The 12,768-nt window shown below is 35.5% G+C and overlaps 1 protein-coding gene across 5 annotated transcripts; it reads right to left on the reverse strand.

Annotated features, from left to right (window-relative positions):
* Positions 1-4,863: 4,863 nt before the first annotated feature.
* Positions 4,864-8,420, reverse strand: LOC140880939 (uncharacterized). Of its 5 annotated transcripts, none has more exons than XM_073285836.1 (4): positions 6,554-8,420; positions 6,198-6,388; positions 5,663-5,745; positions 4,864-5,214 (listed from the first exon to the last, which is right to left on the reverse strand). In XM_073285836.1, exon 1 carries the CDS (start codon positions 8,023-8,025, stop codon positions 6,634-6,636), a length of 1,392 nt encoding a protein of 463 aa, XP_073141937.1. In that variant the 5' UTR covers positions 8,026-8,420; the 3' UTR covers positions 4,864-5,214; positions 5,663-5,745; positions 6,198-6,388; positions 6,554-6,633. The 5 variants fall into 5 exon arrangements, with proteins under 5 accessions (XP_073141937.1, XP_073141938.1, XP_073141936.1 ...); XM_073285837.1 differs by having other exon boundaries at positions 6,520-8,420; XM_073285835.1 differs by having other exon boundaries at positions 6,482-8,420.
* Positions 8,421-12,768: the final 4,348 nt, after the last annotated feature.

A 12,768-nucleotide genomic window follows, 5' to 3' on the forward strand; every position in this document is an offset into this window, starting at 1 on the left:
TACACTCACATGTTACGTGTATATAAATAAATATCATTTCAAATTTACATATATATTTTAACAGTTTATTGTTCCCCTGAAATATTGAAAATATACATCTCGCTTCTCTGAAATTTTTTCTGAAAAACTTAACATTTTGTGATTTAACCCTTGTCATGATGAGTTTCTTAAACATGCACTGTTTTTACGTCAAAATAACCATTTTTTTAATATTAAAATTATGATACGAAATAACTTTATATTATTGTAATAATTTTCTTATTAATTCAAATACATCAGTCACATTAGAATTACATAATTTTTTTTCACAAATACACGTGATGTATTTGAATAAATATGGAAAATATTACAATAAAAGAAGTATATTTTACTACTATAGACCTAATATTGTACCATCCTAATATTATCAAAAACAATAGTTGCTTAAGCGCTGTAACAACGCGTGCTCAATAACTCTACGTGGTAAGGGTTAAACGTGCAACTATTATAATTACAAAAGGTTAAGGGTTAGGATGCCTATTAAAATTTCACATACAAGAAATGTATATTTTTTTATATTTTACAGAGAAATTTGATACAATAAACTCTATATTTTTTAACAAATAAAAAATTGTTGTGTGAAGGTTAATTTGTACTATATATTTTTAAATTTATAAAAAAATATTAATTTTATTTTTATATATGAATCGAACCAATTCATTTATTAATGACATCATGTCACAAACAATCTACCCAAGCATATATTCTTACAAATAGCCCTACTCATTCTGAAAGTTATAAAATATATCATATAACGATCTTGTAAAATAATCATATTTGTTATTTAAATTGTCTATATGAAATTAATTTTTATTGAATATTATTATTAAAACTTCTATAATTTTATCGCGAATTTTATATTTTAAAACATTAAAGATTTTATTATCCTCGTCTATATTTTTTTAATTGATTAAAATATAAGTAATTAGTTTAATTTTAATCTTTTAATAACTAAAACTTATTTATGTATTCGTAGTTCATTTAGACTCGGTGGAGTTCGAGTGAAACCCCTCCACTCAAAGGTAGGTATGGATGCATTAAATTAGTGATATAAGAAAGTTATTCTCCACACGAGCAATTGCACAATAGGTACAAAATATAACGATCTTGTAAAAGAATCATATTTGGTATTTCATATCATATTTGAGATTTAAAGCACCAACGGGAGTAAATGGTGCACCACCTGTTAATCCCAACACGGGTACAAAACATGGAAAGAGTGAGGTTATCATTAGGGATGGAAAATAATATCGAAATATCTCATATATCGTATCGAAAAAATTGTATTTATCGAAAATTTTGGTATCGGTATCGATATCGGTATTCAATGGCGGAGCTACATTATTGTTGTAAATATCGTTGTACACGATATTTGTTGTACCTTTAGCATTTTCCAATTTTAATTGTGCAACCTCCTCTTTAATAGGAAGAGTCACATCCATCTTGACTATCACTGAAAAATATCATCTTAACTAATATCGTTTTGAAATATATTATAAAGTGACAAATTTTCAGAGATTTAAGCATATATCCTTTTGTCTGAATGAACACAAATTTTTTTGTCATGTATAACATGTTTTGATGAAACGACTCTGACTAATAAAATGCGAAATTTTTTTTAACTAAAATATTAATTACACCTATATGCCCATACATATAAGTATAAACATTAAAAATAAAACTAATAAATAAAATATTTTATAAATTAACTTAACAAAATAATAAATAATTATCCAATAAAAACTTGGGTCTTGCAATAATAAAATAATGTCTATGCTGAAAATTCATGATTCGTGCATACTGAAATAACCATAAATAAAATATTATTCCCAACCACTGAACACATAAAAATTTTGGACTTGTTTTAAACACTGATAAAAAGTCTCAATGCATGACAAAAATCCTAAAGAGACGGTCACGGGGTCCACTGCCAGCGAGCTATATGTCATCACCACCGGTAGGAGTTACAAATAAATCATCATAATCATCTGCACCATATAAGCGTAGTGAGTCTAGAGGCCCAACATATTTTATCTCATAATAACAAGGTTTAAAAATCACACATAAGCACATAATCATACTAATATATATACACATCATGAATATGCATGCATGATCTTAAAATAATGCATCATAAATTCTTCCATGTCATAAATTTCATCATAACATAATATCCATGTGTTATATCATATAATACATAACATAATTTGAGCATGTCATAATCATAAAGAACAGTATAGGTTATATCCATGAGTGTGGCTCGTAACCATGAGCGAATGATCAGTCTAAAAACCATCGTACGTGGCGGTGGATAAATCCACCTCTATGCTAGTAGTAAACTACCTTGTGCTCGGTGGTAAAACCACCTTTATGATGGTAGTAAACTACATCTGTGCTCGGTGGTAAACCACCTCTATGCTGCCACATCACTTCAATTTTCATAAAATATTTTTCATGCTCAACATTAAACATATGGGTTTCTTATGCATCCAACCTCACCTCAAACCATGGCCCGAGGAAGGAGAACAAACCTCTTTTCCGCAAAACCCTTGCACTGCGCGATCTGGTGCAACAGAAGAAAAAAGCCACGGTTCCAGCCTATTCCACCTTAAACCTCCGACCAAGATCGACCCTAGGGATCCTAAGACAACCCTCTAAACCTTGGACCAGCAGCCAACCCGACCCCATGCCATGAAAACGTGAGAGAATGCCATAAACATGAAAGAAACGTGAGTCATTCAATAACACAACCAAGATCTTGCATGCACTCAATAAAAATCAGAATAAAACATTAAAGATTAGCCGTGAAAACGTGTATATATTGAAAGAGAGAATTCAACATGCCTTTTGATTTATTTTCGAGTATAGGCGCGTGTACGGGCTCCGGGACGACGGATCGAAGAAAAGCTTGGCTTAAAATTTTGAAAAACTCGGCTATGGAGATGGGTTTCTGCTGTGTTACCATGGGAGAAGGAATGAAGAAGGTGATGGAGGCGGCTTGAAGAATATCACGTAGGTTAGGGAGAAAATGTTTAATAACATTATTTAAGGATTTTTAAAAGTCCTTAAAAGTCAATAAAAATGCTTAATTTGGAGAAAAATAGAATACTATATAACTATAAATATTAATAACATTTTTTTAATGAAATAATACCTTAAAATAATATTTTAAGGCCTGTAAAAATCTCATAAAAATTTTTATATGAAAATCCAACATCTCGTTCGTCCACGGTCCCATCTACGCGATCAAATAAATCATTTACTCAAAAATCTAAAAATTTCATAATTGTTGGTTAAATGCTAAAATAAACTTTAAATCATGCATATAATTCGCATAATATCACATAAAATCATTTAACTCAATTTTTAATTTTTTTAAAATAATTATTTTCTTAATAATGTATGCGGATTTACGTAATCGAATTTTCGGGAGTTACATTTGATCCATCAAATTTATTTTTTTTTACTTATGATAAGAAAAATTATTTCAATTTGCTCATTTTTATCATTGATTTCTCTTTAATAGAGTTAGCACATCTTGAGCACCAACATGATACCTTTATTTGAAATATGAAGTATTAATCAATTTTTTGATTTCGTAGAAATTAGCGAGATTGTTAAAAGGATCGTTTAATAGAAAAACATCAATTATTTCATTTGATATATTTACTTTGAAAATTGGAATTGTTATATATCCGTCGTAATTGCAATTGTAGAGAGCGTTTTTTGAGTATTGAAAATTATTAAAACATCACTTCGTAATCGGCTAAAAGATGATCAAATAATTGTTTGATATCTTATGTGTTTTATACAGTTGATAAGAAAAATATTATTCATTATTTTCAAATAATGAAATTTAGGAGAATTCTGTTGTGAAAAACATATAAAGTTAATATATGATATTTATTGTATAATTTTTTAAATCTATTGATGAATTTGCCCCCTCTGAGTCGAAAATTCTGGATACGCCACTGTCGGTATCAGTATACATTTTTTAAAAATTTGATATTTCGGTATTTTAAAAAAATTAATTAATATACATATAATTAAATATTAATTAATTCGATATAGACGATATAAATTTATGATGAAAAACAAGAGTTTTTTTAAATAATGTAGGTATAGACGATAGTATACCGATATCGTGCCGAATTTCGGCATACGAAATTTTTGGATAATTTTTCAAAAAATTATTCTTTTTTTTTAGTCATAAAAAATTACGGTTAAATATATTGTTACTTTTTCAAAAAAAAAATAAAAATAAAATTATGTCTAGTTTAATTATAAAATTGAGGGGAAAAAAAGATTTGTAAAACCGAATCCAAGAAGTCGATTTGCGTTATTTCGAAGAATACAACGTCCGAAAAATGTTTGCTCGGATTAAACATTAGTACATTGTCAAAGACAATATAGTTTCAAGCAGCATGGAATTGGTCTCTCGGGATCAATCAAGTAGTTCAAAACCGTTCTCTGCAAGTTTCCACTTCATTTCCTCCTTAAACAAACACATAAAATATAATTTTCAGCTAAAGTTGACCTCTTGCACCTCAAGAAATAATACTCCAACAAACATTAATGGGTTCGATTTCTCTCCTATAAATAGTCCTTTCACAAGCAGAACTGATACATTGTGAAGTAGAAAATCAAGTTTGACAAAAGACAAAGATGGAGTTAAGTTTTGCAGAATATGCCGACAAAAACAGGGTGAAGAACACCAAGACGGAGTTGCATTTAGCAGTAGTCGTCATCGGAGTGATGCTTTTCACGTTCAACGTAGGATCATATCTGGCTGAAATTTCAATGGGTATGATAACTTTTGGTGGATTTTTGTTTTGAAACGCAAATATTGTGGATCTAAATTCAGCACTGATGTTTTTTTTGGGTTTTGAAATGTGCAGATACTGAAAGAAGTAGTGTTCTTCATGAGAACCTAATCGCTCTGGTAATCAAATTCCTAAATTTCTTCATTGCCAAATTGTTTCAGTTTCGATATCTTGCCCCACTGGAAACTGCATCATCATTTATGTCACTAGTGTTTTGGGTGGTCTTGACTCGATCAGTCTCGTCTCTACAATCTTGATGCCAGAGAATATACACATTCCTCTTTTCGAGGACATCGAGGAAAGAAGACGACACAGTTGATGGAGCCGTGGAGCGTACCCATGTAGAGGGAACCTAATATTCAGAACACGAGTTCTTAATTACAGAGTCATCTAGTTCAAGCAATTCGGTTAACATCCACGGTCTACAGGCCTCAAAAATAAAACTCCACAGACACGTCAAACCAAAGGAGCATAATACAGATAGGGGTGAAAATTTGTTCTATTCTTGATTGTGAAAGGAATATTTGTATTTTTATTTATTAGATCTCTGAATATGCAATATAGAAAACATTGTCAATTTTAGTAACCTAAAGCCGGTCCACATATATATGATCTCCAAGGTCAATAACATTGAAACAGGAGTTGAAAATAAAAGGAAATAAGTTCCATGCATCAGATAAAATGTTTTAGTAAATAGTCAGAAATTCAAATGTACACTGTGTATGATTGCATCATATAAATTAGGTAGCTTCAAAAAAATTTTTGGAGTAGAAACATAAATATAGCAGACGAAATCAAACCCGAATAACGGCCTAGCTAATCCAGCTCATAGTCAAAGATAGATGATTCTATCTGTGGATATATCCTTTTCTCCCTCCCTAAACTGCAACAGAAGCAATAAATTCAAATTCAATATAAAATTTCAACATGGAGCCAGCATTCCTATCCTACTGGCAGCAAACAGAATAAGTACATGGACTACAAGGAGTTTGATATTTCATAAATAAAATCAGACTGACAGTGCAGGGCAGGAAGAAATTGAAACTTGTTACTAGAGTTGATACTTAATGGAGACAAATTGTTGACGAAGGATCACAAAATTCACAATTGACATAAGAGGCTATAGTAACATTGGAAGAAGTAATCTGCGAGAGACCACAACCATACACAAGCAAAACCATACACATCAAGGGACATTTTGCGGTTAGATATCACATAAAAAAAAACCCGTCATGCACATGCAGTCATAGGACCAGGCCAATAAAGTAACTACCGATGGCCTGTATTACATGGGAAAACATAATCTTAAAGATGGAGAAAACACAGGCACCTTACTTTGTTAAATGCTAGATTTTCTGGCCAGTGTCTCTCTGACAAGTACTGAATGGATAAGTAAGCTGTTGTTTATGGGAAAGCCACGGTAACAACAAAATATCCCAAGATGTCAACCAAACTAGGACCTCAGTTTTAACAGAGACAATGAGAAGCAATCACTGTTGATCTTTCTTCTAACAGCGTGTATATCTCTGCATTACAAGAAACACAAATATAATAGAGTAAAGATATAAAAAGACAAAAGTATGACAAATATAATGCATTTGCCCATACAAACATCTTACAAGTGCTGCATGGAATGAAATGCAAAGAAAAGCTCAACTGTGTGTTGAAGTAATTCAATAAGAAAAGGAAACCTAAGGAGAACCCCTTGCTTGACTGTAGTCTGTAGCGCAAGCAAGCACGAATGCATGATTCAACTGCAGCAGCAATACAATCAACTCCTCCTTGGTCCAGCTTTTATTTTTTTAATCAAGTATTCCTCCAAATGGAAACCAATATCCACTATTCTGGTGTTTGGATTCATCTCCACCTTCACTATATTATTTAGAATTTCCTCCAAATCTTCTGTCTCTTCTGCCTCATAAATCCTCGGTAAAATTTCATTCCATGTGTCAACATGCGGACTTCTCCCATGCCTTAACAATTCACATAACACTTCACAAGCATCACCAATTCTACCAATATTACTAAAACCTTTAATTAGTGAATGAATAACCGAACAATGGGGGAAAAGCCCCTTTGAAATCATCACATTAAAATAGCTCTTTGCCTCATCATGCATGCCCTGATTGCATAAAGCCCCAACTATTGTTTGGTATGACACCAAATTCGGTAAGCACCCATTTAAAGGCATGTCATCAAGAACCTTACAAGCATCAGCACCACGACCTGCTCGACAAAACCCCAAAATTACTGTGTTGTAATGAACAATATCAGGCTTGCATCCTTTCACTTTCATCCTACAAAGAAGCTTGTAAGCCTCCTTGAGCTTCGTCTTTCTACACAAGCTATTCAATAGAGTGGTATAGCTCAAAGTATCCGGAACAAACCCTTTATTCAACATATCTTCCAGTAAATCAACAGCCTTATTCACCTGACTCTTCCTACACAAAGCTTGCATTAAAATTCTATACGACTCCACATTAGGAACAACATCCCTCTTGAACATTTGATTCAACAAAGAGTAAGCTATGCTTAAATCACCATTCAAACAGAAAGCTCGCATTAAGATATTGTAGGACTCTGTTGTAGGAGCGACATCATACTTTTTGGCAGATCTAAAGAGGTCAAATGCAGGGCGAATGAAGTTCAGTTGAGCAACAAGGATTTCGAGGATACGATTTAGGTGTTTCGGAGAAGGCTTGATATTGAACTCAAGAATAGTATAGAATGTTCTGAGAACTTTCTCAGGCATTTTAGCATCACCATAGATTTGAATGATGCGAGTGAAGAGAGAAGGCGAGATGGGATATTGTTGGGACTTGAGGCTGGACAGTACAGATTCCATGAGGGGGAAGTGGTGAGAACGACCAAGTTTCAGGATGAGGGTGTGGAAGGTGGCATACGTGTGCCGAAAACCATATCCCCGTGAAGCTAAATCAAAGATTTCCTTGGCGAGGAGTGGATCAGACTGGGAGGCGATCAACTTTTGGATTCGAAGTGGCGAGAAAATCGAAGGTTCTTGGTTCTCCTTCAGTTTACGGACATCTTCTCCACATGTGTCATGCCGTTGTATATGTTTATGGTGATTAAGGGATACAGAACAGTACGAGGAGAAACCGCCAGCTTTTGAGAACAATGTAGGACGAAGAGAGATCAAGTTCATTTTCCCAAAAACAACAAAGAAAAGAACGATTTGACAATTTACAGAAGTAGCATGAATTGGGATTTTTTCACCTCGATTCCTAAATTCCACAACAATCTGTTCTGTACATGGGGAACCACGAATCCCTAAAATAAAGCTTTGCTCATTCAAAAAAAAAAGAAAAAAAAAAGGCAAGCTTTGCTACACTCCCTGAAATCTTGAATTCAACAGGAAACCTCTCAAACAGATAGAAATGCTAATCACCTCCGATTTTCGGATGAAAGAAAAACTAAGAATCGCTATAAAACTAACCCAGAAGCCACCGCCGCGTCCCAATGCTTGATCGAGAAGTTCCATCCATCGCCACTTCTCTGTTTCTACTACACCGCAGGTCTCTCTCCCTCGGGAAATTTAGGCTAAAGGGATTGGAATCTAAATTATTTTTTTAAAAAAATTTCATAAGTCAATTTACTTATATGTCCTTGTGCTTAAATATAAAAATATTATTAAATTTTTAAAAAAATTTATTCAAAGTTAAATTTGTTTTGACTCGATCAAAAAATTAAACATAAAAATATTATTAAATTTTTAAAAAAATTTATTCAAAGTTAAATTTGTTTTGACTCGATCAAAAAACTTGTTCGACCAAAACCCTAAATGGTTCGACCAAAACTTTGGATCGACCAACCAATTGTCGACCCACATATGAGTCGACCAAGCAAAAACTTTGGTTCCACCCAAGCTAATCAACCAAACAATTACAATATAATACATCGCTTGGGTCGACCAAGCAAATTATTGCTTGTCGACTTGCTTTGCTTGGGTGGACCCGACAATAATAACCCAAGCAAAAATTTGTTTGGTCGACCCACACAATTGTATTGCCCAAGCAAATTTTGCTTGGGTCGTCCTAAGCAATTTTGCTTGTAACTTGTAAATAGCTTGGGTCGACCAAGCAAATGAATTGTTTGGTCGATCCAAGCACTACCGCTCAGGGTGGGATTGAGTGGGGATCCGTCTCATAACCCTTATTCGATTTTCGTCTCGATAAGAATTTAGATTTTTTTCTCTCGATTTCGTACTCGAGAAGTATAGGTAGTCAAATGTTCGGGATCCCGAACATTCGAGATCCCGTCGGGTCGGGAAAGTGTAATCCCGAAAATATTTTTTTAATTTTTTTATGAAAATAATTTTAAAAAAAATTATAAAGAAACTCAAACAATTTCTTAGTATATTGCCAATAAATTAAAATTTCTTTGTATATAACCATTAAAAACTAAAACATTTTCTTAGTACATTACAAATAAACTAAAACAACTACTTAATTAATACAATAAAAAATATAATTATTCATAATAATAAAAACAAAATAAAAATTTATAAATTAATGTTAATATTAAAATAGATAAATATAAATATAAAAAAATAATTAAATGGTAGATAATTATAAAACATTAATATTAAAACATAAAATTGACAATTGAGTCAGGGTATAAAGAGCCTGCCGAGAAGATTCATCACTACTTGAAGAACGAGGAGAGAGACAGTCTCAAGTGATAACCTAGTATTAAATTTAGATGATAGACATGTAATTAAGTTTAGATATTTTTTAGCCTGTAATATGTTTGATAATCAACGACATTGTGTTGATCTTTAAGTTTCTTTCGAAGTGATGAATCCACTAATTTCGCGAGTATGATGTAGAATCGTACATGTTTTATCATGTGGATCCACTAATTTCGCGTGTATGTTCTATAATCTTACATATTTTAACATGTGAATCCTCTAATTTCACAAGTTTGACCCATAATTACAAAATTTTGACCCGTGATTACACAATTTTGGCCAATGTTGACCGAATCGTACATGTTTTAGCGTATGAATCCAATAATTTCACAATTATGTTTTATAATCGTACATGTTTTAACATATGAATCCGTTAATTTCACAAATTTGACCCATAATTACATAGTTTTGACATGTAATTACACAATGTTGACCGATAATCCTACATGTTTTAACATATGAATCCGATATTGAAATATATTCTATATCTTGGAATATATTCTATATTATCTTTTGTATATTTTGTAATTATATTTTTCCTTTTATCTCTTAGGTATTCTAGTTGCATATAAACATTCTCGTATTCATTCTTGGGAATATATCACAGAAATATTATTCCATCAGTTTCTACATGGTATCAGAATTCTCTGGCATACGGCAATAAAATTTTCTTAACCCTACTCCACGCAGCCGCCGCCGCCCTCTTTCTCTGCCGCGCCAACCGCCGCCGTCTCCCATGGCAAACACCACCACTCCCGCAGCTGCTCCTGTTACTCCGGTCTCCTTCAATGATGCTGCTCATGCGCCCTTGAAGCTCACCTCTTCCAACTTTCTCTCATGGCGACTGCAGTTCACGATCATTCTTACTGGTCATGATCTGCTTGGATTTGTTGATGGTTCTCATCCCTGTCCACCCAAGCTCGTCACCACCGCCACCTCTACCACACTGAATTCTGAGTACACCGCCTGGATCCGCCAGGATCAACTGATTTTGAATATTATCATTGGATCAATGACTCCCTCATTGATTCTGTTTATTGCAACTGCCACCACATCAAAAGACGCTTGGAACACCATCACACTCACTTATGAGTTATGGCAAGCCCTCCCGTGGCCGCATAACTCAGTTAAAGACGCAACTTCGCAATCCTGTGAAGGGTTCTCAGTCCATAACCGAATTCATGCAGTTCATCAAATCCAAAGCCGATGAACTGGCTCTCATGAACTCACCAGTTGACATCGAGGATCTTACGATCAAAGTTCTTCATGGTCTGGAAGATGATTATAAAGAACTTTCTCATGCTATTCAGGCTCGTGATTCTGCAATCTTGTTTGAGGAACTGCATGATAAACTCCTCAATCATGAATCGCATCTTACTGCTCGTCAGGACACTCAGCTCACCCTTCGGGCCACCACCAACACATCTTCCCGATTGGGTGTCAGCCACTACCGTTCGTCGCCCGTCCTGCCTCCATCCGTCTCGTCTCCCCAACAAGTCCGCCAACCGGGAGGCTGGGCTTCACGGCCGCCGCCACCATCCTACCCATCGGCGAATGGCCAGCGTGCTCCCCGCCCCTATCTTGGGCGCTGCCAGCTTTGCGGTCGTCAGGGTCATTTCGTTAAACGCTGCCCGAATTTTACTTATCTTCCAGCACCTGCCGCATCCTCTGGGCAGTCGTATTCTGCATCTGGTCCATCTCCTCCACCATATGCTTACTCACTTGCCTCACCTTCTCCGTCTGACTGGATCTTTGACTCTGGCGCAACTCATCATGTGGCCTCTGATCTTACAAAATTTTCCTTTCATGACCCTTACGCAGGTTCTGATGGTGTCATTGTTGGTGATGGCACGGGTCTTCCCATCACCTACACAGGTTGTCTCTCACCGCCCTTTAACCCTGCTTCTCTTCGCTTTACTCATGTCTTGTGTGTGCCGTCCATTACGAAGAATCTTTTATCAGTTTCCCAACTTTGTAAATCTAATGACGTCTTGGTTGTTTTCTCTTCCTCTGCTTTTTAGGTGAAGGACCTTCGCACCGGGGCAATTCTTCATCAAGGTCCACTTAAGGACGGTGTCTACTCCTGGTCTGAGCGTCCATCATCATCACCACTTGCTTTTACTTCCTCTGTCGTGTCTCTGCCTGTCTGGCATCATCATTTAGGTCATCCGTCTGATCGAGTCTTGCGTCAATTAGTGGTGTCAAAATCGTTGTCGTCCTTTAATTCTCCGTTGCGTCAGTTTAATTGTAACTCTTGCAAGTGTAATAAAAATCATAAATTACATTTTCATGATTCTTCTTTATCATCCCAATTTCCTCTTGAACTTTTATTTTTTGATGTCTGGACATCTCCTGTTACCTCCTGTGATGGCTATAAATATTATGTTATTTTTGTTGATCACTACAGCAAATATATCTGGCTTTACCCTTTAAAACGTAAGTCGGATGTTCTCTCTGTGTTTCGGTGTTTCAAGTTCGTAGTTGAAAAACGTTTTGGTCGTCTCATCCTCACTCTTTACACTGATAATGGTGGTGAATTCCTCGCTCTCAAAGAATTTCTTAGTCAGCATGGAATTTCTCATCTCACTACTCCTCCTCATACTCCCGAACACAATGGTTTCTCTGAACGCTGTCATCGTCATGTTGTTGAGACTGGTCTAGCACTTCTCCATCATGCGTCTGTCCCCATTAAGTTTTGGCCCTTTGCCTTGGCCACCGCGGTTTACCTCATCAATCGAATGCCCAAACGCAAGCTGTCTCACAAGTCCTCTTTCGAGCGCTTGCTTGGTGTCCCTCCCAATCTCTCTAAACTTCGTATCTTTGGTTGTCTTTGCTACCCGTGGCTTCGTCCATATTCTTCCGATAAACTTACCTCGCGCTCATCCCCTTGTATCTTCCTTGGTTACTATCTCACTCAGAGTGCTTATCTGTCTTACGAGCTCTCTTCTGGCAAAATCTATGTCTCGCGTCATGTTGGTTTTTGTCGAATCTGAATTTCTCTTTGCCAGTGGTGGTTCTGGTGCTGGCTCATCTTTGAGTGTGCCGTCTGATGTGCCGATGGAGGATTCACTGGTTGCTGATCCTTCACTATCTTATCCCTTTGAGCCATGCCCTGCGCCCTTAATTTGAACCTCTGCTAACCCAATCCCGACCCCTCCTCCTATCCCGTACGAACCACCACCCCTGCCAAACCCCACG

The sequence above is a fragment of the Henckelia pumila genome, chromosome 2, assembly GCF_033568475.1.
Source record: "Henckelia pumila isolate YLH828 chromosome 2, ASM3356847v2, whole genome shotgun sequence".
Classification (NCBI taxonomy): domain Eukaryota; kingdom Viridiplantae; phylum Streptophyta; class Magnoliopsida; order Lamiales; family Gesneriaceae; genus Henckelia; species Henckelia pumila.